Below are 27,538 nucleotides of genomic sequence, written 5' to 3' on the forward strand. Positions count from 1 at the left end.
AAACTTTGTGTGCCTATGCTGGGGCTTGAATTCATCAGGAACTGGACACTGTTCCATAAGCTTTTATTTTCAAAGCTACTGCTTTACCATGTGAACCACAGTTCCACTTCCAGCTTCAGACTTCCCTGCCCAGGCTGGCTTCTAACTGGGATTCTCAGATCTCAGCCTCCTGAGTAGCTAGTATATAGATATAAGTCACTGGTACCTGGTAACAAAATGATAAAGAATATGCTAGGCACTGATGGCTCACATCTACTTGATAGGTGAAGACTGAGAGGATCATGGATCTAAGCCAGTGCAGGTAAAACTCTGATGAGAACCACCTCAACCAACAGCCAGGCACTAGGGCACATGTAAGTTATCCTAGCTATGCAGGAAGGGTAACTAAGATTGATTGCTGGCCTACCCCACAAAAACCAGAGCACAAATGGCTGGAGTTGTGGCTTAAGAGCAGCAGAGCCCCTGTCTAGCAAGGGCAAAACTCTTGAGTTCAAACCCAGTAACTGGGCAACACTGATGAAGAATACTCAAATTGACAACTACTTAAATAATAATTAAACAAAAAACCAGTACTGGCAAAAAGAACTTTAAACAAGAACCATTACTTGCATAGTGTAAGTCAAAAGATTCTCTTTTTTCTCTAAAGATACTAAAGGAAACTAAAAGGACACCCCCTGTACCAAGTAATTAATGAGGGGAAAAACTGATGAAAGGAGACCAATATAAAAATCAATTGGTGGGCTTAAAGAAAAAAGTGGCATGATAATCCCTTTAGGTGAAACTTTGTTGTACAATTAATAATTTTATAATTTATCCAATTAGAAAACTGAATTCAGCAAGTGAAGCTGTGACTCATGTGGTAGAGCACTATCCGTAGAGGGGGAAAGGGGAGGGGAACAAACTCAAGGATTAACACCCAAAGCCCCAGGACCAGCACACACAAAACAGTTAAACTACAGTGGTAATCAAGTAGAAAATGCCAAATCATTTTACCTGCAAACACATTTTCGTCAAATTCTAAAATTGTTTTTCAGTTAAATAATCTATGTAAGTTACTTATTTTGTGCTTCTGGGGGTGAACTCAAGGCCTAGGTGCTGAGCTCTTTTTCTTTTCTCTCAAGACTAGCGTTCTACCATGTGAGTCACAGCACCTCCACTGACAGCTTTAGTTTAATAACTGGAGGTAAGAGTTTCACAGACTTCCTGCCTGTGCTTGCTTCTACCTCAATCTTCAGCTCTCCGCCTCCTAAGTAGCTAGGATGACCGACACCTAGCTCATGAACTATTTTTAGGAATCACAGTGAGTTTAACTACAGAAACTTTAAAAGTAGAAAACATCTAAACCATGGTCAAAATTTACAAAACCAAGTGATTTTTTTTAAAGAACAGAAGGATCTACATTTTTTAATGTCATTTTAACAGCTTTAATCAAAGACATATTTGCAGTTGAAAATATCAAATCATCCTAATAGCCAACATTAATTGAGCAAATACATGTGCTAAGTCCTAAGAATCTTAAGATTATTGCTTCACCTAAACCTCAAGAGCCACCAAGAAGTAGGTACAACTTGTCAATTCTCCTCAATGTAACGGACAACCAAGACGTTACTAATTTACTGATGGTTACATAGAAGCCTGCCAGTAGTAGAAATACAATTACAATTGTTTTGGCCACAGCTGCTAGGCTAGTGTATAAAGAGTTGTTCTTTAAAAAAAGGGATGAATCAAAGCAAAAAGGACTGGGCATGGCTCAAGTGGCAGAGAACCTGCCTACCAAGTGTGAAACCTCAAATAAAAGGTAAATCTTCTAAGTTGTATAAGGGTAGTTGTTAGGGTACTTCCTATTGTTCTAAGAAAAAGGATTTGTTTTGATTTTTATAAAAGCCAACCTTTCTGATTTCAGCCATTTCTTCAAATTCTATATAGTTTCTAATGGTAAGTTTTCTTTTCAGCCCTGCAACTTTGTTTTGAACTATGAGCTGGGCAGCTTCTTGGAGCTCCAGTCCATTTTTTATTGCTGCTTTCTCCAGTTTGCTAGCAAGTTACCAATATTTTCTGGCTTCCAAAAGAACATGTCTGCAGTTGTCTCTTCTCACTTCTCATTGTTCTTGTTTTTTTTTATCATTCCTTTATTGATATCTTAAATAGGATTTCAGAAACCAAGGTGATTTACTTCATCAATGAAAATTCAAAGACTGTTTTATCTAAGTAAAAATGGTTCATGATGGCTTCTTAAATACAGTAGGAAGCACCCATTAAATGTTATTACTCCCACTTATGCTGCTAGAGTCCACTTACCGATTTTGTTTGTTAACAGCTGTATCTGCACCATTTAGAACCAGCTCTTTCACTTCTGTTGCACCAAAGTTTTCAACTGTGATCTATTAATTTAAATGTTTAAAAAAGTCAATGTCAGACGAGTATTTTAATAATCTAAATTCTCCCTTCCCCTTGTTAAATATAAAAATACAATAAATCTGAGACAAAAGTGTATAACCAAAAGCTTATTTATGAATTCTGCCCAAAGTCACAATTAGGGATTTTCATCTTCTCTAGTAGATTAATATCCTATCACCATTTTAACTAGAAATTACTGTTTGGTTAGTTAAGCACAGGGTTAACTAAGCATTGATACAAAACCTTTAGAATGTAGAAAAATGTTAAAAGGATATTTTCCTTAGATGAGAAACTGATTTCAAGTATCAGAATGTATTCAGTGTAGAACAATTATTCATTTTCCCATGACTACTTCCTCCTATTCCTCTATCTGGATGAATATCACACATTAATTGGATTTCTAAGGATGGTCAGTTTCTTTGAAACTTTGTATTTCTCCTTCAGATCTGGGCAAAGCAGTACATGTCTGTAATCCTAGCACTTGGGAGGTGGAGGCAGAAAGATCATGAATTTGATATTAGCCTCAAGCGGGGTCCTTTCTCAAAAAGCCAACAGCTTGGGGGGGGCGGGGGGAGGATGGAAAGGAATGGGAAGGGGAAACAAAGGAGCAGGATACAATGCTTGGTAAGAAATGTACTCATTATCTTGCCCGTGTAATTGTAAGCCCTCTGTACAGTATTTTCACAATAAAAAATAAATAATATAAAAAAAGCCAACAGCTATCAACCAACCAAACAAAATACTATTCCTACCTCTAAATCTTTCTTACTTTATTCCTTCTCTTATTATGATAATCTAAATAGACTACACAGGAAGGAAAGTTTAATTCCCACTAGAAATAGGCATTGAAGATTGAGGAAGAAATGTCATTTGTTTTTTTTTTTTTTTTGTCGGTCGTGGGACTCTGAACTCTGGGCCTGGGTGCTGTCCTTCAGCTCTTCAGCTCAAGGTGAGCGCTCTACCACTTGAGCTACAGCGCCACTTGCAAGAAATGTCATTTGTAAAGCACCTAGAAGAATTGGTAGGATTCTGGACGATCAGAAAAGGAAATTCCAGGCTGAGCACATCCATTTAACCAGAACAATGAAAATGCATAGCAAGTGGCTCTAAATGAGGAAGTAAGGTAAATGAAAGAGCCCAGTATAATTTGGTATAAGTGAAGGATACAATAAAAAGTTGAAGAAAACGAAATTAAATATGCCTTTGAGGCCTTTTCTAAAGCTTTTATTCTGGAAGCAGTAAAGAGCTAATTTGAGAAAGAAATAGCAGGAAGAAATGTTTAGACTTCAATTGTTCTTGAAGAAAATGTCTACTTCAAGGAGTTTACAAATGATGACTATAATATATCAGAATTTAAACGGCTTGGAACTCAATATTTTAGTTAAGCGTGATAATCAATATTCATAAGCTGGGTACCAATTGCTAACACCTGTAATACTAGCTACTCAGGAGGCTGATATCTGAGTATCAAAGTAGTTGGAAGTCAGCCCAGGCAAAAGTCCCTGAGAGTCTTATCTCCAATTAACTACGTGGTAGAGTGCTAGCCTTGAGCAAAAAGAGCTTAGGAATAGTGCTGTCCCCACCCCAACCTCCCCCCCCCTCAAAAAAGGCTAAAAAACTTAAATGGACATAAATGAATGCAATGAAAAGGGGAACCAAAATTTTACAGAAAGTATGATAATTGCAAGGAAATTTCTTTTTAATTTTGAAAATTTATTCACTTCAGCTTAAATATAAAATTTTTTTTTATAGCTCCACTATGTGTCAACTCTTATAAAGACCACTGACTTTATAAACATTTGTAGGCAAATTGGCTTTTGTGTATATGTGTTTGCCAGTCTTGGGGCTTGAACTCAGGGCCTGTATGCTGTCCCTGAGCTTTTTTTCCTCAAGCCTAGCACTGTATCACTTGAACAAAGCTCCATTTCTTTTTTTGAATAGTTTATTGGAAATTAGTCTCTGGACTGTTGTGCCTGGGCTAGCTTTGAACCATGATCCTCAGATCTCAGCCTCCTCAGTGGCCAGGATTGCGACACAGACATCCGGCTGGTAAATCATATAAGAGCAGAATATGATTTTTTTTTTGGGGGGCGGGGGAGAAGGTCAGTCGTGGGGCCTGAACTCTGGGCTGGGCGCTGTCCTTCAGCTCTTCAGCTCAAGCCTAGCTAACACTCTACCACTTGAGCCAAAGCACCACTTCCAGCTTCTTCTGTGTTTATGTGGTGCTGAGGAATTGAACCCAGGGCCTCATGCATGCAAGGCAAGCACTCTACCACTGAGCCACCTTCCCAGCCCCAGAATATGATATCTTTTGTTAGCTTTGACAACAAAACCATAATCAGACTAATTGGGGTAGAAAATAAACATATAAATAAAGATTTCTGTAAAAAGCTGTTGGAGTTGGTAGCTCATGCCTTTATAAGCCTAGCTACTTAGGATGAGCAAGGTTCCAGCTAACCTGGGCAACAAGAGATATCCAAAACCCTCAACTCAACCATTAAAAAAAGCTGAGGAGGGCTGGGAAGGTGGCTCAGTGGTAGAGCGCTTGCCTTGCATGCATGAGGCCCTGGATTCGATTCCTCAGCACCAAATAAGCAAAAAGAAAAAAGCCGGAAGTGGCGCTGTGGCTCAAGTGGTAGAGAGCTAGCCTTGAGCTGAAGAGCTGACGGACAGTGCCCAGGCCCAGAGTTCAGGCCCCAGGACCGGACCTCCCCCCCCAAAAAAAAAAAATTAAAAAAAAAAAGCTGAGCATGGTGGTATGGTCCTGTCATCCAAGCTATGTAGAAGTATAGATCCTAATCAAAAAATAAGATCATATTTGAAGCATATAAGGTCTGAAGCAGAAAGGTCTGAAAGTGATAAAGCCTATCAAGTATCTTTAAGTCCTGAGTTCAAACCTCAGCAATGCCAAAAATAAATATCCTCAAACAACCAAACCAACAAACAAAAGGATTTTATCATGTTCATAAGTCTAATTTATAATATTTAAACTGTCCCTTCATCCTTCCTAATAGTCTCTTAAGTGTCAACTAGTCTTTTTCTGACACATTCCCATTTGTCAATAGCTTTACATGTGAAGAGATGTTATTCAACATTCCTTTTGCTGACTTAAATGAAATATTGCATAATTTACAAGAGCTGTAGTTTCATTTCCAAGTGTATATTTATTTGCATTTATATCTTATTAATGTGTCAAATTGTAAGACAATATAGGCAAGGATGAACATTATGTAAAGTAGAATGAAATGTATCAGAGAGAATCCATCTTTTAAGTGGTGTAAGTAGTAAGCTCATTGTTAATCTCTCCTGCTAACAACCTTTTGCTTTTCTAAGCATTCCTGTAATTGTAGGTTCAAAAGTGCATTACTAGACAAAGATCTTTTACATTAAGTATTGTTAGCATAATAGTAAAGTATATAAGCAATCAAGTCACATGGTTGAGTATGAATACTAATTTTTCCATGAAAATTGACAATAAAAGGAAATAATGCATGTAGTATGACTTATACACAGTTGGTGCTCAATAAATGTTAGCTTAAGGGTGAAGAATTCCAACTACTATGAGAAATCATTGGGCACATTGGGCCATGATGAACAATCAGGCTAACCTATGACAGTATCTTACCGTAAAATTTAGACAAAATGTTTCCTCTATATCATCTTCTGGATAATCCAGTAACTGTTGCATACTTCTGTAAAACAATGTATATTTCTTTAAGGCAAAATATTATTGTTATTTTGATGATTTTGCTTACGTATTTCTCATTCCCTGTTAATAAAAAATCATGTATTTCTCATTTGTTTTTATTTTTGTGTAATCTTATTCTATTTTATATTAGTAGATATTACTTACATATTCAAAAAAAGTATAAATGAAGGCACTCAAAAGTGAAAGTCCAATTAAATCATTTCATCATGTTCAGAAAATACTACTTTCCTAAATTTATTATCCAGTATCTATGAAATACTGATTAACCACTAAAGATGAACTTTAGAAACAAAACATTTAGTCTTTTTTAATGAACATTTTTATCTCAGTAACATAATGAATTTTCATAGGTTGACGACTGACTAGTGGTATTAGAGTTTGAACTCAAGAGCTTCATGCTTGCTTTGACAGGCTCTCTACCATTTATGCCATGCCTCTAACCATTAGATTTTCCATCATTAAAAGGGTTTCCAGCAGGGCACCAGTGTCTCACATTAATTTTAGCTACTCAGGAGGCTGACATCACAGGATCACAGTGTAGTTCAATGCTAGCCCAGGCAGAAAAGTCCATTAGACTCTTTTTTGCTTTTTCCATGAGACTTTTTTTTCTTCTGCATATATTTTTATTGTAAAAATACTGTACAGAGGGGTTACAGTTACATGAGTAAAGTAATGAGCACATTTCCTATCAAACATTGTTACCTCCTCCTTTGTGAGACTCATGTCCAATTAACAACCAAAAAATCAGAAATGGAGCTGTGAGTTCAGGGAAACCATCTATGGCACAGGGCTTTGCGTTCAAGCCACAGGATGGGCACAAAAAAAAAAAATGGAGAGGAGGGACCCTTCCATTTATTAACTTCAGAAATGGAGCAGAAACAATTATTCCTAGAAATCAATAATATAGACCTTTTTCTGTACAGTTCCCATTTCTTCCCAAATCTTACCCTTGACACTTTTTAAAACTAACCTCCCAACATCAGGCATTAGTTCTTTCAAATCATCCAGGGATGGCTTCTTTTTCAGGAGTTTCTTATATAAAGCCAAAGGAAAGTGAAGGTCCACAATAGTAAAATTATAAATTGCTAACCCACAGATAACACCAATCAGATGGAACAAATCGCTATCTTCAAATGTCTGAAAATAAAGTTTTAAGATTGATCTAAGTTAAAACATTGATTTTATTACAAAAAGTCACCCTCAGAAAAGTTTAAGGATATAGAAAAATTCATCCTCATTACTACCTCCCTAGTATAACGACATCATTAGCATTTTTTATTCCCACTCAATTTTCTAAGACCTAAAAACTTACTATCTAGGTGAAATCATAACCTACACACCCTTCCCAAGTGGTATTTCATAGAAATCAGAATCTCCTACCATTATATAAGACAGCTTCCTGGAAGAAAGACTAATACATGCAAAGTTTACAAACAATGTAGCTCATTCATAGAAATTTTCTTCAAATCAGATTACTAATCAGTAGAACCATCACGTTTATTTGTTTTTGTTTTTTTGGGTCCAGTTGTGGGGCCTGAACTCTGGGCCTGGGCACTGTCCCTCAGCTCTTCAGCTCAAGGCTAGCGCTCTACCACTTGAGCCACAGCGCCACTTCTGGCTTTTTTCTTTTTGCTTATGTGGTGCTGAGGAATCAAATCCAGGACCTCAGGCATGCAAGGCAAGCGCTCTACCACTGAGCTACCTTCCCAGCCCATAGAACCATCACGTTTATTAAATCAGAACTCAGCAACCTTTTTCTGTATAAAGAGTAGGTGGTAAATATTTTAGACTTTGTAGGAATAGGTCTCTATTGTAGTTACTCACTTGTACCTCTGATGCAGTAGGCTCAAAAGTAGCTATAGCCAGAATGTGACTCTATACAAAAGTATGTGGTGGAAAGAATTTGGCTGATAGTTTTCTTATCCTTTGTCTAAATGATCTCTAATACTAAATTAATCCTTCCCAAGAAAAAACTCAATCTAGTAATTATTATTCAATTTTCAAAATGAGATAAACAGAGGAAAAAGTCAGTATTATTTTCAAGCTGATCATCTTTCAAAAATTATGGTTGGGCTGGGGGAGTAGTTCAAGAGGTACAGTGTCCGTGTAGCAAGTGTGAGGTCCCGAGCTGCTTATTTGACTTTTGTAGAAAGCATTGGTTTGAATAATTATAAAGTGCAAAAGTTTAGAATATTTCTAATAATAAACTGAACAGGTCACTGAACTAAATATGCTAGAATGATTTACTGAGTTATATATACATACACAGTAAGTACATAGGTATGTATAAACACATAGGTATGTACAAAAGAAGCAATTTGGATGGACAGTTACCTTATCTGAAAACCAAATGAGCCTGGAATCTTCATAATATCTAAACATGCCATATTTAGGATCCAATAATTCCCTCATGATGAGCAAGAAAAATTCTTTGCGTACCCCTCCTGCATCAACAGCATCTTCTCCAACAAATATAACCTGAAACAATATAATGCAAACACTACAAAGAAGTAAAAGAACACTTTGGTGTCCTCATAATATGCCACTTAATTCTTTAAAAAAAGAAATATACAGTTTTGTTTTTAAATTCTCAAGATACAAAAAAAAAAAAACCTCACCAAAACACTGAACTTTAAGCAACTTACGTAAAAATCCCAATTACACAAAAAGAAGTGTTGGTCAGTTATCAGTGGCTCACAACTGTAATCTAGCGCTGGCAGGAAAGTTAATGAGACTCTTTTATTTCCAGAAAACGGATGCTGTGGCACAACATGATAGAACATGAGCCTTGAACAAAAGCTCAGGGACAGCATCCAGGCCCTAAGTTCAAGGCCCACAACCAAACAAAAAAAAAAAAAAAGAAAGAAAAAGGAATAGAAAAAGAAAAATTACCTTGAGTGGCTTCTTGTAATCTATATTCTTCGTTTTTCTAAGAACTTCCATTGCATCTCCCACAATATTTTCTCTACGAACTACTAGAATTAGGCAGGGATTCACAGATTCAATCACTGGGAGAAAAAGAGAGGAGACGTTCTGTCTGTGGGCCTGGTCAATTGCCATCTAGAAAACAAAAGTTTAAAATTGTAGAAGCAATGGTGCAAAGCAGCTACTGACTAGTTATATAAGCCAACATCTACCTACAGCTAGAGATATACTATTGAGTCCTGATGTTTCTGCATTCACACAGCATTTAATGCAACATTTAGTATAGCATAAGAATTTGGTAAACTGAACATGGAATACTTTGAATTTGCATATTATTATGAGTTATAACTCATAACTTTATGAAGAACTATATCATCTGGGCAAGTCAAGTTAGGAACTGATGTCTAATTATTTAATATAAATCTGTTCATTTTTAGCCACTGTGGGGGGAGTGGAGGGTAGGGATGGGGAGTAAGGATAATAAGAAAATGTTTAAAGAGGGACTGGGAAGGTGGCTCAGTGGTAGAGAGCTTGCCTTGCATGCCTGAGGCCCTGGGTTCGATTCCTCAGCACCACATAAGCAAAAAGAAAAGAAGTAGCGCTGTGGCTCAAGTGGTAGAGCACTAGCCTTGAGCTAAAGAGCTGAGGGACAGCGCCCAGGCCCAGAGTTCAGGCCCCATGACCGGACCCAAAAAAAAAAAAAAAAAAAAAGACAGAAAAGAAAATGTTTAAAGAGAAAAAGAATAATCTAGCTATTATCTAGTGTATTACAGGAATTTATCAGACATAGAGTGATCATCAAATGTACTCTCAAACCAAACATTTGGCTTTTACCATTTAAAGCCTTTGTTGTTTTTCTGTGTTCTTGCTCTAAAACAGAATATATAATATTAAAAGTACAAATCAGGGTAGACAAGAACTCAATGTACATCCTACAAAAAAGAAGAATGAGGGAAGTTGTGAGTTGGGAGGGACGAGTGAGAACGCTGAAAGGGATGCACTGTATTCATAAACTGCTTTGATGAACGGCAACTCCTTTGTATAATTACTTAAAATGATTAGTTTTATTAGACTTACAAAACTAATTTTCTTCTTGTAATTAAAGTAGAAATAAGCATTATCTCTAAAAATTTTCCCCTTATTTATTGTGATTAGTAGTGTGTATATAAATGTGTGAGTGCACATGCACATGTAATGTGTGCTGATCCATGCTATTTTGCTCAGGCAAGCACTCTATCACTTGAGCCACAGCTCCACTTCTAGCTTTCTGGTACATAATTGGGAGAGAAGAGCTCATAGACTTTCCTGCCTGGGATTGCTTGGAACCACAATCCTTTGATCTTGGCCTCATGAGTAGTTAGGATTATAGGCATAAGCCACTAGGATCCTCCAGCCCTAGTACTTATTTTTTAAATGTTTAGAATGGTTTCAAATAACAAATTGACAGAATGAAGTTATCAACGTCTGTTTCTAAAAGTATTTTTAGAATATTAAATAGTCAAATGTCGCATCTCATCATTACCTTGGTCTTGAAATCAGTCAGATATTCTGTATCTGAGGAAGATAAATGTTTTTTCTGGGTACTTGGATTTGAACTCAGGGCCTTACATTTGGTCAGCTTACATGCTCAGGACTGGCACTCTACTATACTTCCAGACCTGCTTTTTGCTGGACAATTGGAGATGGAATCTTACCAACCCTTCTGCCTTGGCTGGCTTTATTTTGAACAAAAGGAGGTTGCAATATTCAGCCTCCTGAGTAGTTGGATTACAGCTTCAAATTGATAAAGTAAACTTACTGTAATTCTTTAAGGTCATGGTATTAACTAGTTTTAAAAAGTCTTCATTATGAATGAACAAATGCTGAAAACAAGAGAGTAGTTGGTAAAAGCAGAAGAATGAAAGATGATAACCAATCTCAAGATTCTAGAATTTTCTTCAAGGAACTTCTAAGTAACGGAATGCTTCCTACTATATACTTCACCTGTAGTCACTCCATCTTTTACCAAGTAAATAAACAATAGACGTATAACCTAACACATTTTCATGTAAACTAGTAAAAACTTTTTAAAAGACTGCATATTTATATAATGAAAAAAGCTTATATTATTTTAAAGATATATAAAGAAAGCTGAGTGCCAGTGGCTCACTCCTGTAACACTAGCTACTCAGAAGGCTGAGATCTGAGGATCATGGTCGAAGAGCAGCCCAGGCAGGAAAGTCCATGAGATTCTTATCTCCAATTAACCACCAGAAAATCAGAAGTGGTGCTCTGATTCAAGTAGTAGAGAACTCACTTTGAGCTGCAGAGCTCAGGGACAGTGCCTAGGCCCAGAGTTCAAGTTTCACAACTGACAAAAAAAAAAAAGATAAAGGAAAAACATTGTTTTAATTGAAGCATTTTTTATAAACCTCTCCCAGAAGTATATGCATGTCACATTTGTAGCTACTTAAGTTACTTCTGCAAATGACAAGAGCATAATACTGTACCCAAAGAAAACATTATAGGCAAGTTTCAAATATTTCTGTTGTACAAAACATTAGAGAAGCAAGTCAAATTAGTCTCATACACTATTTTACCTGCATCTGTAAGACAGCATCTGTTTGTAGCAGAGTAGTTTTTGCTTGGGCATCAAATACAAATGGATACGTACAGATTGTAACAGGGATATCTGCCAACTGAAAGTAAAAAGTTAATTTATTAGTACAAAATGATTTGTTGTATATTATTCCAAGTACTGTTATTTTTTTGTTAAGGTGATCACATTCTTGATTTAGCCACACATCTGTAGTTCAAGAACTATAAGTAAAACATGTAGCTTATTTCTCAATGCAGAATTATTTTGCGGATTAAATGAGGCATCAGAATAAACCCAATTGCCCATTTAAGGAGAGAAATGTATACTTTATAGAATCCTAAAGTTATAAAATAAAGTATCTCTCTCTCCTTTATCTCTTCCTCCTCGCCTTAATGTTTTTCTCTGATAGGCAGTCCTGGGAATTAAACTGAGAGTATTATACTCGCTTGCTAGGCAAGCATTCTATTACTTGGCTGCATCTTCAGCCCATGGTTTCTTGAGACAAGATTTCATTATCTAGCACTGGCTTGTCTCAAACTCACCATCCTTCTGCCTTTGGCTCCTGAATGCTGGAATTACATCATCCAGCACAAGTATATTTTGCTTAGCTTATAACAACTTGAGTTTCAGTGCACTAAATTTACCTTACAATTTAGCATTCCTATAAGTAAAATACACAGTTCTTACAGATTACAGGTCCTGAGATCATTGCCTATATTCTTCATTTAACAGTTACTTATTGAGTGACATGACGGTGCCAAAATTATATTGTTAGAATTAAGATTAGGTGAACGATCCAACATTATCATTTTTAAACGATAGTCACTTTAATGAAACTATCTCAAATAGTGATTGCTATTTACAAAATACAAAGAATTATAAACTGTCATTTAACATTCTTACAATTGGGGGCTGGGAAGGTGGCTCAGTGGTAGAGCGCATGCCTTACATGCCAGAGGCCCTGGGTTCAATTCCTCAGCACCACATAAGCAAAAAGAAAAAAGCCGGAAGTGGCGCTGTGGCTCAAGTGGTAGAGCGCTAGCCTTGAGCTGAAGAGCTGAGGGACAGCGCCCAGGCCCAGAGTTCAGGCCCCATGACCGGACCCAAAAAAACAAACAAACAAAAAAACATTATTACAATTGTGCTAACTCTGAATTTGCATTCTTAAAAAAAATTTTTTTTTAAATCACTTTGTTGTTGTTGTTTATTTGGTACTGAGGAATTGAATCCAGGGCCTCATGCATGCTAGGTAAGCACTCTACCACTGAGCCATACTCCCAGCCCGATAAATCTGCATTATTATTATTATTATTTTTGCATCAGTTGTGGGGCCTGAACTCTGGGCCTGAACACTGTCCCTCAGCTCTTCAGCTCAAGGCTAGTGCTCTACCACTTGAGCCATGGCGCCACTTCTGGCTTTTTCTGCATATGTGCTGCTGAGGAATCGAACCCAGGAACTCATGCATGCATGGCAAGCACTCTACCACAGAGCCACCTTCCCAGCTCCTGCTTTTTTTTTGAACTCTGGGCCTGGGCACTGTCCCTCACCTCTTCAGCTCAAGGCTAGTGCTCTACCACTTGCCACTTCCTGTTTCGCTGGTGGTTTACTGGAGATAAGAGTCTCACCGACTTTCCTGCCCAGGCTGGCTTTGAACTGTGATTCTTAGATCTCAGCCTCTTGAGTAGCTAGGATTACAGACATGAGCCACCGGCATCTGGCTAAATCTGCATTCTTATACTCACTAAGGATTACTTAGTCTTGTTTTGCCTTTACAAACATATCTATCTCTTTTCCATTTTAACTACCTTATTTTCAACTTGACTCTCTTACTTTGGGCTAGTAAAACCAAATTGATCTAATATTGCTCAGCTCTGCCAACTTAGTTCTCAATATATTAAGAAAATATACTGAATTATGAATGTGCTTTATAAAACCTTACCACTCCTCAATTTATTTCATGTGTCAATGTTTATATTTGTCAATCTTTATATTTGTTACTAAGCTCTTTTCTTCTTTTCCTTCCTTCTTTCTTTCTTTCTTTCCCTTCCTCCCTTTCTACCTCTCTCCCTTGCTTTCTTGTGGTACTGGGGAGCCACACCTCCCCCTCATGCTTTTGCTTTTATTTTCTTCTGATAGGGTCTCCCAATTTAGCTTTACTAGAGTGGAATCTGTCAAATTTTCAAATGAAAATCTGTTTCTTAATATTAAGGACATTTACATTTTATATGGGAATATTGGGAGAGCAGGAACTACTGTAAAACAAATCTTACTGAAAATATCAGGCAGAATTGTTAACAGGGTTTAATTTTATTCAGAGAATTCTTCTGAAATGTAATATAGAATAATTTCTATAAACTCAAAATATCAAACTGAAATAACACATATACGTACAATTAAAAAAAAAATCAGGGGCTGGGAAGGTGGTTCAGTGGTAAAGCGCTTGTCTTGCATGCATGAGGCCCTGGGTTGGATTCCTCAGCACCACATAAGCAAAAAGAAAAAAGCCGGAAGTGGCGCTGTGGCTCAAGTGGTAGAGCACTAGCCTTGAACTGAAGAGCTGAGGGACAGTGCCCAGGCCCAGAGTTCAGGCCCCACAAACAGACCCCTCCCCCCACAAAAAAAAAAATCACACAGAAGAGGAAATTTTACTCTTCACATAGTAAGAACAGAAGGATATCTTACTCTGAATACAAGACTTTATTACACCAAACTTACCTCAGTTAATCCATGGCTGACATCCTAAGACAGCAATGCAGAATGCAACAATAATGAGGAAGAGCAATGTTAGTGTCCAAACAACTACTTCTATTCAAAGAAGCATTTTGTATCTTTTGCCTGAACTAATGAGGTAGAAAATGCATTTACCACAGAAGTTATCCTTCCTCTATCAGTTTAGGTCTATAAATGTGAGCCTTTGCTTCAGATATTTTCTGAACATAAAATTATCTAAACATTAGCACAATTATCTCATTTGCAGAATTCAGGTTGACTAAAAACACTAATTTTAAAGTTGACATAGTCTTGAAAAAATAATTTTATGGCTTAGTTTCTTTTCCTGGAAAATGGAAGAAATATTTTTCAGGCTTTTGAGAATGGGTTAAACTTAATAAAATAAAATGTCTTCTATATGGCAATACTACGCAGAAACAAAACAAGGGAAAATAAGCTACAAATTAGTTTCTGACAGAAATAATCAGTAAAACATAAGCTATCTTATATTATTTTTTAAAACCAAATTAATTTAAAATATAAAACAGAAAACAGATTGGTAAGTAGCAAAAAGAAAATTTACACAGCTTACCACTTTACTGAAAAGGAATAAATACTTTCTTGAAGAACACTTCCTACCTCTAGAAAAGGCCAGCCACATGAGTATTGTTTTTAAAATCCAAATTTAAAATATAAAGTGTAGGACAGGAAATGAGTTGAGAGGTAACAAAAAGAAAATTTACAAAGCATACCACTTTACTGAAAAGGAATACTTTCTGGCAGAAAACTTTCTTATTATGTTCAGCATTAGACCAGCCATCTTCAGAAACAAGTTACTAAATTTATGCATGCTGCCTGGTATAGTGAAGAATCAATCTTAGCCAAAGAGAAGTTGTGGCCCTGGGCTACTAGGAAGATCTATAGGCCTTTGAAATATCACATCTGAAAAGTATCTTTATTTTCCCAGGGCCTTTTGTCACTAGACAATGAAATAATGTGACTTATAATGGAGATATGGGCTATGTGCTGCCAGTTCTGCCTCTAGAAAAAGCCAGCCACATGACTGAGACCCAATAAACACTGAGAGGTTTGTGTGAGCTTCATTGATTAACAATCCTGAGTAGTACCATACATTAATACCAAGCAATTAAGAGTTAAAAGAAAAGGAGGGGGTAATAATGCTCAATACGAAATGTACTCATTACCATACTCATGTAACTGTAACCCCTCTGTACAGCATCTTTACAATAAAAGAGTTAAAAGAACAGTGAGTACTCTGCTTTGGGTATATCTCCTAGATTCTTCCTCATATGCTTCTTTTTTTGTTTGTTTGTTTGTTTTTTCTGTAGGTCATGGGCTTGAATTCTGGGCCTGGGCACTGTCCCTGAGCTCTTCATCTCAAGGCAACTACTCTACCAGTTAAGCCACAGTGCCACTTCCAGGTTTCTGGTGGTTAACTGGAGGTAAGTTTCACATACTTTCCTGCCCAGACTGGCTTTGAATGGCGATCCTCAGATCTCAGCCTCCTGAGTAGCTAGGATTACAGACTTGCCTACCATTGCCAGGCTCTCAAGTGCTTCTTAATGTAGTGGATTTTAATCTACATCCTTTCCCTACAGCAAACTAATTAATCCTCTGTGTTTTCTGAGTTCTGTGAGTTCAAAAACAAGTTACTGAACCTGTGTTTAATGTGGAGAACTCCTTGTTCAAACTTGAAATGGGTATCAGAAGATAGGACACTCTAGAATTTAGGCAACTTTATAGCCAACTGGAAACAAGGCAAAACTCAAACCACGGTGAACATGTTATGTTGCTAGCTTGGTAGCTGTTTGGAGGTGAATATACGAGAACTCAATTACATAGGACAGTGATGAGTTAAAACATACCACAATTATACTGAATAATTAAGGTTGATGACATAAATACACACAGTACCAAAGATGAAAATTCTCATCAATTTATATTACTTTTACTACCAATTTTTATGGGTTATACCACATAGATAAAAAAAAATTTTTTTTTGGTTGGCCGTGGGCAATGACTCTGGGCCTGGGTGCTGTCCCTCAGCTCTTCAGCTCAAGGCTAGCACCCTACCACTTGAGCCACAGCGCCACTTCCGGCTTTTTTCTGCTTATGTGGTGCTGAGGAATCGAATCCCGGGCCTCATGCATGCGAGGCAAGCGCTCTACACTGAGCCACTTTCCCAGGCCAGATAAAGTTTTTAAAAGGAAAGAAAACTTTTAAAAAAATCACTTGAGGGTGACATTGACCAGAAACATACTCTTTACCTGCCTTATGTAACTGCATTCTTCTGTACATCAACTTTTTAAATATCAAAAAAATGTAAAAAAAAATATACTTGAATCTCACTGTAACATGAAAAACCAGTATAGATCTTTCTTTTATTTTCATTTGGCCAATTTTTCCTAGACATACAGAAGAAATGGATATACAATAACTTAAAAAAATGTACCATAAGGGAAAAATAGCAAAGGGCTTAGTAGTAATTAAAGTATTTCTTATAAATAGTTTAAAAGAATAAGGAAATACACAAGAAATTAGAGAACAAGCATCAAATAGCAGAAGAGAAAAAGATAAAGCATGCCACCCTATCATTTTGCCAAGATATAACTGCAGAGGGAGAAAAGAGATAAAACAAGGAATCCAACTGAAAAACATTTCATACATCACCATTAGTGTCTTGGGGGAAAAAAACAGGATTATATAATCACGGAATCAAGCAATAACTTCACAAAAATTTATAACTGGAAAGAGTTTTGAAAAAGGACAGGAGAAGGGAAGGTGGTAAGATAAAAAGCTAGGCATCTCAGCAGAACAAAAGGCCAGTATCCTTCTATGAAAGCCTGGAATCAAATCAGATTTTACAGGTTTTTTTTTTTTAGTTTGGAATTTGTACATGTTGCTTCTGCAACATTTGGGATGTTCAATCTGTGTATATAAAGCCAGAAATTCACAAAATTAGTTATTTAAGCTTAATGATCACAGAAGCACATACTTGGCAGATTCATAAATTTCCTGACTGGTAAAGAAAGGTAATGGAAAATCCTCTCTTTCAACAGATGTCAAAGAACAAAGCAATTTTTTTTTCAGAGATTGGCAAGAAGTTTTTTTTTTTTTAAATACAAAAAAAATGAGTAATACTTTCTTGGGGGGATGAGAGAAGACTATGTCTTGAGGCTTGAACTCAGAGCCTGAACACTATCCCTAAAGATTTTTGCTCAAGGTTAGTACTCTTGAGCCACAACACTTCTAGCTTTTTATTAGTTAATCCGGGATAAAAATCTCACAGACTTCCTGCCTGGGCTTGGCTTTGAACCATGATCCTCATATCTCAGTCTCCTGAATAGTATGGATTACAGGCATGAGTCAACAGTGCCCAGCAAATTAACAATACATTTCACTTTTTTGGGGGAGGGGGGCAGGGTCGTGGGGCCTAAACTCTGGGCTTGGGAACTGTTCCTCAGCTCTTCAGCTCAAAGCTAGCGCTCTACCACTTGAGCCACAGCACCACCTCCATTTTTCTGAGTGGTTTATTGGAGATAAGAGTCTCACGAACTTTCCGGCCCAGGCTGGCTTTGAACCGTGATCCTCAGACCTGAGCCTCCTGAGTAGCTAGGATTATAGGCATGAGCCACTGGTGCCCAGCTATCAAGACACATTTTAAGACACACAAACATGATGTAAGATACACATAGTAAAATAGTTACATAGAAAAAAAATTTTTTTTGGTGGTGGGACTGGACTTAAACTCAAGGCCACTAGCTTTGCTTTTGGTTGGCCCACTTGGGCCACATATTTAGCCTAACATTTTGCTGGTGAGTCTTATGAATTTGTCTGCCCAGACTGGGTTCAAAGCAAGATCTTCAGATCTCAACCTCTTGAATAGCTACAATTACATGTAAGTAACTGGTGTGTGACCTGGTTTATAATTCTTTGTCTTGTTGTTTTTTGAGACAGGGACTTACTACATAGCCCAGGTTGACCTTGAACTCAGTTTCCTGCTTCAGCAGGTATGGACAAAAACCCTAGGTAAAAGGACAACTGGTATACTTCATGATGATACAGACAATGTTTTTTAAACTAGGTTATAGAGTCCTAGGGTATATATGTCTATGGATTTATAATTAATCTGGGAGAATTTTAAATTTAGTGATTTTTTATTTGCATTTATTTATTTATTGCCAGTGCCAGGGCTTGAACTCAGGGCCTGGGCACTGGCCCTGTGCTTCTTTCACTCAAGCCTAGCACTTTGCTACTTGAGCCATAGCTCCACTTCAGCGTTTGTGGTAATTTAATAGTGCTAAGAGCTGGATTTGAAGTAGCTAGGATTACAGGCATGATCCACCAGCAACTGGCTTAAATTAAGTGTACTCATATCAGAGATAACAAAATTGTCTGTATTAGGCCAACATCCTCTCTCCATTCATCTGTAACCCTACTCTTGACCAACATGTTTTCTGCTTTTTGGTATTCATTTTGTTAATCTATAAGTCTGTTTAATGGAGTTACACTATTAGAATACACTCATAATATTCCATGTACATGTGTGAAAATAGCACAAGCTAATTTGAGAGAATGGATGGGCTTGGGACAGATGGTGGAGAATGATGGAAGGGTGACATTGATCAAAAAGCATTGTACTAATATACTGACATATTGATTTAAAACCCTTTTGTACAACTTTTTTTTTTTTTTTTTAAACCAGGGCTGAGAACCGAACCCACGGCCTTGCGCGCGCCAGGCGGGCGCCCTTCCGCTGGGCTAAGCCCCCAGCCCCCTACAACTAATTTTTTAAACAATTGTATCTTTACTATTATAAAGATGATGCAGAGAGGGGTTACAGTTAGGTAAGTCAGATGAGTAAATTTCTTTTTAGACAATGTCATCCCTTCTAAAGATAATTTTTTTCCCCAAAACCTCTAAAACTAAAATAATCCATTTATAATCCCTGCATTACCATTAAACTCCAAGGCCTCATTAAAACCAAACTAGCACCTCAACAGGAACCCTATGATTGTGTATGACTTCATACAAAATTTATTCAAAGAGTAGAAGTCAGACAAGTATTATATCTCATACAAAAAGGAGATGTTTTTATTATAGTCCAGACAGAGAAAAGTAGCAAGAGTTACCAAGCATCTGAAAAAGGCTGCCTATTATAAAACATTTTCTGTGCTAAGACTGTCAGTAATAATTACCATTTACCAAGACTTCACCAAGTTTTGCACCCATTCAGGTGTTTTTTCGTTTTTGTTTGGTTATGGGGCTTGAACTCAGGGCCTAGATGCCATCCCTGAGCTCTTCGGGCACAAGGCTAGCATTCTACCACTTTGAGCTACAGGGCCACTTCTGTTTTTTTGGTGGCTGATGATTGAGATAAGAGTCTCACAGACTTTCTTACCTGAACTGCAATCCTCAGATCTCAGCCTCCTAAGTAGCTAGGATTTCAGATATGAGCCACCAGTGCCCAACATGGTCTTTTGTTGTTGTTGTTGCTATTGGTATTTTTTTTTTGGGGGGGGGGGGGGGGTTCGGTTGTGGGGCTTGAACTCTGGGTTTTGGCGCTGTCCCTGCGCTCTTCAGCTCAAGGTGAGTGCTCTATTGCTTGAGCCACAATGCCACTTCCAGATTTCTAGTGGTTTATTGGAGATAAGAGTCTTACAGCCTTTCCTGCCTGTCTTTGAACCTCGATCCTCAGATCTCAGCCTCCTGAGCAGGGAGGATTACAGGCATGAGCCACTAGCGCCCAGCAAGTCCAGTATTTCTAATTAACTGAGCTAAAAAACATTCTTTGATTTAAATTTTCTACACAGAACATATATAGCTGGCATTTTAATGACAACTGTGGCCACTATATTTATACATGAAGAATGAGGATGTAGACCCAATACCTGGAATAGTATTTATGCAACAAGTTCCAAATAAGTGTTTGTATAATATAATTTACTACATTTACATTTATGTATACACAGACACAGACAGACAGACACATACACACACACAGTTCTGAAGCACAGTCTTGCTATTATAGCCCATTTTGGCCTCAAACTCATGGTCCTGCCTCAGTCTCTCTGAGTATTAGAGCTACACATATGAGCCACAATACTAGGTTTTACTAAGTACCTGTTGAATAAGCAAATAAATATATCTGTATGTACAAAGACAATGAAACTGATTCAGCCTTTAAGTCACTTGAGATTGAGCCTTCCAGTGATTCTACAGAAGAAAAAAAAATCACTGAGTCTCTGCAAGTACTGAGAGAAGGAAGTAATGTTTTAGGAGTGACTTGATTCCTGGAGGAAAAAACACACCAAAAAATCACATACTAACCACACTGTTAACAAACAAAAAACCCTACTATGGTTTTAGTTACTACTAGACTTAGTCCAGACACTGTCAGAGATGTTGGTGAGTAAACTATGCCTATCCACAAGAGCTTCTAATTGGTAACATGCAAGTAATAATTTACCCATGCTTCTATAATCACCAGATATAAATTAATTTACCCACTTTAGGGATAGAAAAATTGGCCTCCTTAACACAAAAATATATAGCAATTAAGAGTATTTTGTATCTAGCTGCTTATCTATTTCCACATTTAATTATTGAGAGTCTAGTTATCAGAAACTTGTCCACATGCAAAAAAAAACTATGTACATATGAAAATACATATATATGTACATACACATGCACACACACAGATAGGCAATCTGAAATACATTAAACGTATATAACAAAGAAAGAAAAAAGTGTATTTTGTCTCTTTGGTTTGGCTTTTGCAGAACAGAATACTTGCTGTTAAACAAAAATATTTACACTATATATTCTAAAGAAAATACTGAATAAAAGCTATGAAATAAACTCCAGTATTGCAAAAAAACCCTTTGTTTCTTTTGTATTAGAACAAATGACACGAGAATTAAATCACAAAATATACAGGAAACGTACCATTCCATAAGCCTGTTGTTGGACCCAGTTGATGTAATCATTCCTTATGTCTATCAGTTCTTGTACTTCATGTATATAAAATTTATCATATTGTATAATCTGTCCTGATTTCTCATTTACCTAAAAAAATTAAATTAAATTAATTAATTCTGTTTAATTTAACCAGAAATACTAAGAATCAAGAATATTTAAATAGGAAAGGATTTGGGAGTATTTCTCAGTTTTTCTCCTCCTATAAAAAATATTACAGAGTACCTATACATGCAAAGAATTAGTTGTTATGGGAGATCGAGCATGCAATATCTGCACTAAGTACCCCAAAATCTAGTAGAAAAGTCATAAAATGACTTCATAGTGACAACATAGTATGAAATATGTACCATTAAAGTATATATAGAATAAACTAGAAATTATACAAACTTCTGGTTGGAAAATGGGACATAAACAATAACAATAGCTAGACTTTATTAAATCTTATTCTGTATCCAATACTCAATACAGAGGATAGGATGTGAAAATAAAAGTAAGTACAGATTATGACCCCACAAATTACACAATAGTTACAATAGGAAAAACAAATCTTTATGGTACCAAGTACCACCTTAACCAAATGAACAAACTAACCATCTCTTAATACTGACTGGGAAAATATTATATTATAACATGATATACTACAGCATGACTTTTTTTTTTTGGGGGGGGTCCGGTCGTGGGGCCTGAACTCTGGGCCTGGGAGCTGTACCTCACCTCTTCCGCTCAAGGCTAGCTCTCTACCACTTGAGCCACAGAGCCACTTCTGGCTTTTTTCTTTTTGCTTATATGGTGCTGAGGAATCGAACCCAGGGCCTCAGGCATGCAAGGCAAGTGCTCTACCACTGAGCCACCTTCCCAGCCCTACAGCATGACTTGTAAAAGCTCAAGATTTGTCATTTAATTTCCATTTTGCAAGAAATATAAGGAATAGAGAAAGAACTAAAAATCCTGATGAAGAAACTACTAGAGGAACCCTGGTTGTGGAAATTTTCTCATTTGGTCACCACTCTTCAAGAAGACAAGGTAATAACGATAGAAAGCAGGAAAGATACTCTAAATTAAAAGTTAACTAGATGGCCAGGCACTGGTGGCTCATGCCTGTAATCCTAGCTATGCAGGAGGTTGAGATCCGAGGATCGTGGTTCAAAGCCAGCCAGGGCAGGAAGGCTGTGAGACTCTTATCTCCAATTAAACACCAGAAAACCGGAAGTGGCACCATGGCTCAAGTGGTAGAATGCTACCCTTGAGCTGCAGAGCTCAGGGACAGTGCCCAAGTCCAGAATTCAAGCCACACAACTGACCAAAAAAAAAAAAAAAAAATTAACTAGATGTTGGGGGTCAATAGTCAAAATATTGTGTATACATGTGTGACACACCAAGGTAAAAACCTTTTGAACAATTAGCATACACCAAAGAAAAATGAGTAACAAGAATGTAAAACAGATCAAGGTTAATTGGGGATACTAATAAGAAGGCAAACAGAGAAGAATCAAAGAGGATGAATATGGCTGAGAGACATACATGTGTGAGATGGGACAATAAAGCTTGTTAAAACTGGTTTGGCAAGGGAGAAGAAGGGAGTGACACAGGTGTGAGTCTGATCAAGGTACAACTATACACACACACACACACACACACACACACACACACACACACGGACATATCCAAATGTTGGGGGGATGTCAGGGAAAAGGCTTAAGAAGGTGATTAAAGGAATTCTGATGGCAGATATGGTCAAACACATTGTCAGAAGTGAGCCTTTTATAATTATAAACTCTAGACCAGATATAAAGCAACTATGGAAATCAGCCCAAATAAGTATGCAAAAGACATCTTTTTTTTTTTTTTTTTTTTAAAAGAAAATACATCTTACTCCCAAATCAGCATGAGGGATAGAGGGAATGAGCTCAAGAAGCAAGCAGAAATCTTACTAAAAAGGGAGAAATCAAGAGATTGGAGGCTCCAGGATGGCCAGTGAAAAAGAAAACTACCAAAAGAAACCAAGTGGATTAAGCCCCAAAACAGTGTCTAAAATTCCCTTCATGTCTTTAGCTAACTCATATGTTCTTTTGTCCACAATGGCATTATACTAAAGTAACAGATGTTTAGAAAATTCTACAATCATCCAAAATTTAGTTTCAAGAACATTAAGATGCACAAAGATCCAAAAGACACAAAACTCAAAAGCAGAAACTGTCTATTTCATCATTTACAAATCTTAAAAGCCCTGAGTAACAACAAGGAGAGGAGGCAAGAAAAATGGGGAGAGAAACCTTGAGGAACACTGTAAAAAAACAGTTTAATACTCTCACTTCTACTCTAAATGCAAGACACATTATACAGATCTGAAGCTTGGGCTACAACAACTAAATTTTAAAAACTCGGTATCAGAGCTGGGCACATATGGCTCACGCCTGTAATCCTACTCAGAAGGTTGAGAACTGAGGATCAAAGTTCAAAACCAAGCATGGGCAAGCAGCAGGTAAGCAGTAGGCAAGTAGTAAAGTCCGTGACATTCTTATTTCCAATTATCCACCAAAAAGAATTAGAGCTGTGGCTCAAGCAGTTAGAGCACTAGCCTTAAGCAAAGAAGTTCAGGGACTATGCATAGGCCCTAAATTCAAGCTCCAAACAAAAAGAAACAACAAAAGAACATCTTAATCCCAAATCTTACTCCCATGGTTTAAGACTGTAATTCCAACTATTTAGGTGGTTGAGATCTGAGGATCACAGTTTGAAGCCAGCCAAGGCAGGAAAGTCTGTGAGACTATTATCTCTAATTAACTACAGGGGTGAAAAAAAAAAAAAAAAAGCCTGAAGTGGAGCTGTGGCTCAAGTGGTAAAGTGCTATCTTTGAGAGAGACAGAGACAGAGAGAAGCTAAGGGACAGGTCCCAGGCCCAGTGATATCTCCAATACTCATAATAAAAACAAAACTTCAATTCCAGTATAACTCCTGATTAGACTGATTTAATCCCACTACTACATACCAGACAGAAGTAGTATGCATTCATTTAAACCAATTTCACTTCGGTTTCTACTATTTTACAACCAAAACTTATGAACATACGAAAAGCAAATAAATAAGAAACCAAAAAAGATGTCTAAGAGACGAAGAAAAACAAAAAAAGCCAGATTCAGAGATGACCTAGATGCTGGAGCTAGAAGCCAATTCAGGCCAATATTCTCTGTACCATTACACAATCATACTGGAAATAAAGCATCTAAAGTCAACAAGTAAAACTCTGATATAAGAACTTAGATCAAGGGGCTGGGAAGGTGGCTCAGTGGTAGAGCGCTTGCCTTGCATGCATGAGGCCCTGGGTTCGATTCCTCAGCACTACATAAGCAAAAAGAAAAAAGCCAGAAGTGGCGCTGTGGCTCAAGTGGTAGAGAACTAGTCTTGAGCTGAAGAGCTGAGGGACAGTGCCCAGGCCCAGAGTTCAGGCCCCACGACTGGAACCAAAAAACAACAACAACAACAAAAAAAACTTAGATTAAATTTAAAAGATGAATCATTTAATTCATTTTACAAAGCCAGAATAACCTTGATACCCAAAGTTGATAGGGATTTGAGAAATAAAAAATACAAATTGATATATCCTTTATGAAAAGACATAAAAACCTCCACAAAACACAACAAATTAAATCTGACAATAACTATAAAGTACAGTAATGCTTAAGTGGAATTCATTCCAAAAGTATAAAATTGACTTTGTATTCCAAAGTAATAAATTTTATATTTCAGAGGAAAAAAAGGTTGAAAAGAATCATTTGTTCAACATGATAGATATAAAGTGCCTGACAAAACTCAAAACCATTCATTCATAATACACAGCAAACTAGAACAGATAGAAACCTTTTCAAACAGATAAAAGCCCTCTCACAACTAAACCCTATCCAAAACACCAATTTTACTGATAAAATATGACAACTTTCTCCCTAAAATCAGGAAGTATACGCATAGAGGCCCACTTATATCATTCACATTCTACTAGGATTCTTAATAAAATACTGCAAAGACTGGGGAGGTATGGGGATCATGTATGAGGCCCTGAATATAATCACCAACAATGAACAGGCGCATGCATGCATACACACACTTGTATTTATACATATTTCATTTGTGTATGTGCATAAATACTCGTATGCATTGACTGTGTACAATAGGTACAGTGATTTGCGTGTGTGTGTAAGTGAGTTTTCTGGTCCTGGAGCTTAAACTCAGAGCCTGAGCTTTTTACTCAAGGCTAGCATTCTACCACTTGAGCCACAGCTGCACTTCTGGCTTTTTTGGTAGTTAATTGGAGACATGTTTAATTTGTATGCTACCATGCAGCTCATTTGGAAGAAATAGACCAGAGTGAAGCTTCTACAACTGGGTTCCAAAAAGACAAAAAATACATATATTATACATGGACTTCTTTTCATCCTAGAGCAAGGGGTCAGGAATCACTTGTAGGTCAAATATTACTTACTGATATTTATAAACAAAGTTTTACTGAAAAGCCCATTTATTCACCTGCTGTCCACAGCAGAAATTATAGCTGAATACTTGTAGTAGAAACAAGAAATCTCACAAAATATATTACTATTTGGCCCTTTAAAGAAAAACTTGTGGCCGAGCACCAGTGGCTCATGCCTGCAATCCTAGCTACTCAGGAGGCTGAGATCTGAGGATCACAGTTCAAAGCCAGCCGGGCAGGAAAGGCCGTGAGTCTTATCTCCAATAAACCACTTAGAAAACAAAAAGTGTCGCTGTGGCTCAAGTGGTAGAGCACTGGCCTTGAGCTGAAGAGCTGAGGGACAGCGCCCAGGTCCAGAGTTCAAGCCCCATGACCGACAAAAAAGAAAATCTTGTGGATCCTTGCACAACTAAAATCATTAGTCAAACTCCTATTTACTAAAAGAGAACATATATAAATATAAAAACACATGATGGCTTCCCCATCCCAATATTTTAAATATAAACATTAAAGTGTATTTATTTATTTGTATGTGTGTGTGTCTGAGCTCAGGGCCTAGGTACTGTCCCTGATCTTTGGTGCTCAACACTAGTGCTCTACCACTTTGAGCTACAGCTCCATTTACGACTTTTTAGGAATCAACTGGAGGTAAGAGTCTCATGGACTTTCCTGCCAGGCTGGCTTTATATTACAAGCCTCAGATCTCAAGACTCCTAAGTAGCTAGGATAGAGGTGTGAGCCACCAATGCCCAATTGTCCCTTTTGCTCAAGGCAAATGCTCTACCACTTTAAGCCCCAACTCCACTTCCTGATTTCTTGGTAGTTAATTGAAGATAAGAGTCTCAGGGGTTTTCTAGCCTAGGCTGACACTGCCCTTGGTCCTCAGTTCTCATCCTCCTGAATAGCCAGAATTACAAGTACGAGCCAACAGTGCCTGGCCATTTCCTTATTTTCATATCTCTAATATCCAATAAAATTGACAAGTATACAAGTAGGTACTCAGTATTTTCAAAATAAAAAAATAGGAGAAATCACATGGTAAAAATTCAAAATGACTATTCAAACTACCTTAAATGTTTAAAATTTGTAAGTTTGGTCATAATATTTTTACTTCAAATTTTAATTAGTTTAATATGTAGGCTTATAAACTTTAGTTCAAGGCTGGTTAGAGTGAATAAATGTAGTTCTTATATTTATTTAAGGATTTGTTTAAAGATTCCTTAAAGAAAAATGGATGTGAAAATCATTAATTTGGAAAACCAACACAATTCTTTAGCAACTAGGCCACACAGACCAAGGTAAGCCTTTTCTTTTGACATACTAGTATCACTACAATATACCTTATAAAAACTCTGAAATAACCCAATTACTTGCGAGTAAACTCATTATTCTCATAATTTATTCATTCCTGACAGCAGGTACCAAAGGTATTTTTCTTATGATGCCATTTGGAGCACTGAAATGATTTTTCATTTAAAAAGTTTTCCAAAGGACATGACATATGGGAGGAACAAGCACATCCATATATCCTGAAATCTAGTTCTCTAGAAAGTTCTTAATCTTGCTCCAGGGTGAGGTCAAAAGGAAATCAGAGAAACAAAACAATTATAAACAAAGCAATTGTCAGATTCAAGTATCTTTGGGGAAAAAAAGTTTCTGATAAGTAATTTGGGTTTCATAAAAGTGAATAATCACTGTTAATAACCATGGGTATTTATCATAGAGCAAAATGAAGTACAGTTTTGTTCCAAG

The 27,538-nt window shown here is 37.1% G+C and overlaps 1 protein-coding gene across 5 annotated transcripts in view; it reads right to left on the reverse strand.

Moving 5' to 3' along the window:
- Positions 1 to 27,538, reverse strand: part of Herc4 (HECT and RLD domain containing E3 ubiquitin protein ligase 4) — a 102,060-nt gene that overhangs the window by 6,366 nt on the left and 68,156 nt on the right. For 3 of the 5 annotated variants that reach the window (XM_042696326.1, XM_042696328.1, XM_042696330.1), the window contains 8 exons: positions 21,289 to 21,408; positions 14,326 to 14,349; positions 11,611 to 11,709; positions 8,999 to 9,166; positions 8,441 to 8,584; positions 7,077 to 7,243; positions 6,023 to 6,089; positions 2,299 to 2,381 (listed from right to left, as the gene is read on the reverse strand). In XM_042696326.1, coding sequence (XP_042552260.1) covers positions 2,299 to 2,381; positions 6,023 to 6,089; positions 7,077 to 7,243; positions 8,441 to 8,584; positions 8,999 to 9,166; positions 11,611 to 11,709; positions 14,326 to 14,349; positions 21,289 to 21,408 — 872 coding nt within the window. The remainder of the gene's footprint in view (positions 1 to 2,298; positions 2,382 to 6,022; positions 6,090 to 7,076; positions 7,244 to 8,440; positions 8,585 to 8,998; positions 9,167 to 11,610; positions 11,710 to 14,325; positions 14,350 to 21,288; positions 21,409 to 27,538) is intronic. The other 2 variants (XM_042696327.1, XM_042696329.1) reach the window with 1 other exon arrangement.

The sequence above is a fragment of the Dipodomys spectabilis genome, unplaced genomic scaffold, assembly GCF_019054845.1.
Source record: "Dipodomys spectabilis isolate Male_0828 unplaced genomic scaffold, ASM1905484v1 ptg000207l, whole genome shotgun sequence".
NCBI classification, from domain to species: Eukaryota; Metazoa; Chordata; class Mammalia; order Rodentia; family Heteromyidae; genus Dipodomys; species Dipodomys spectabilis.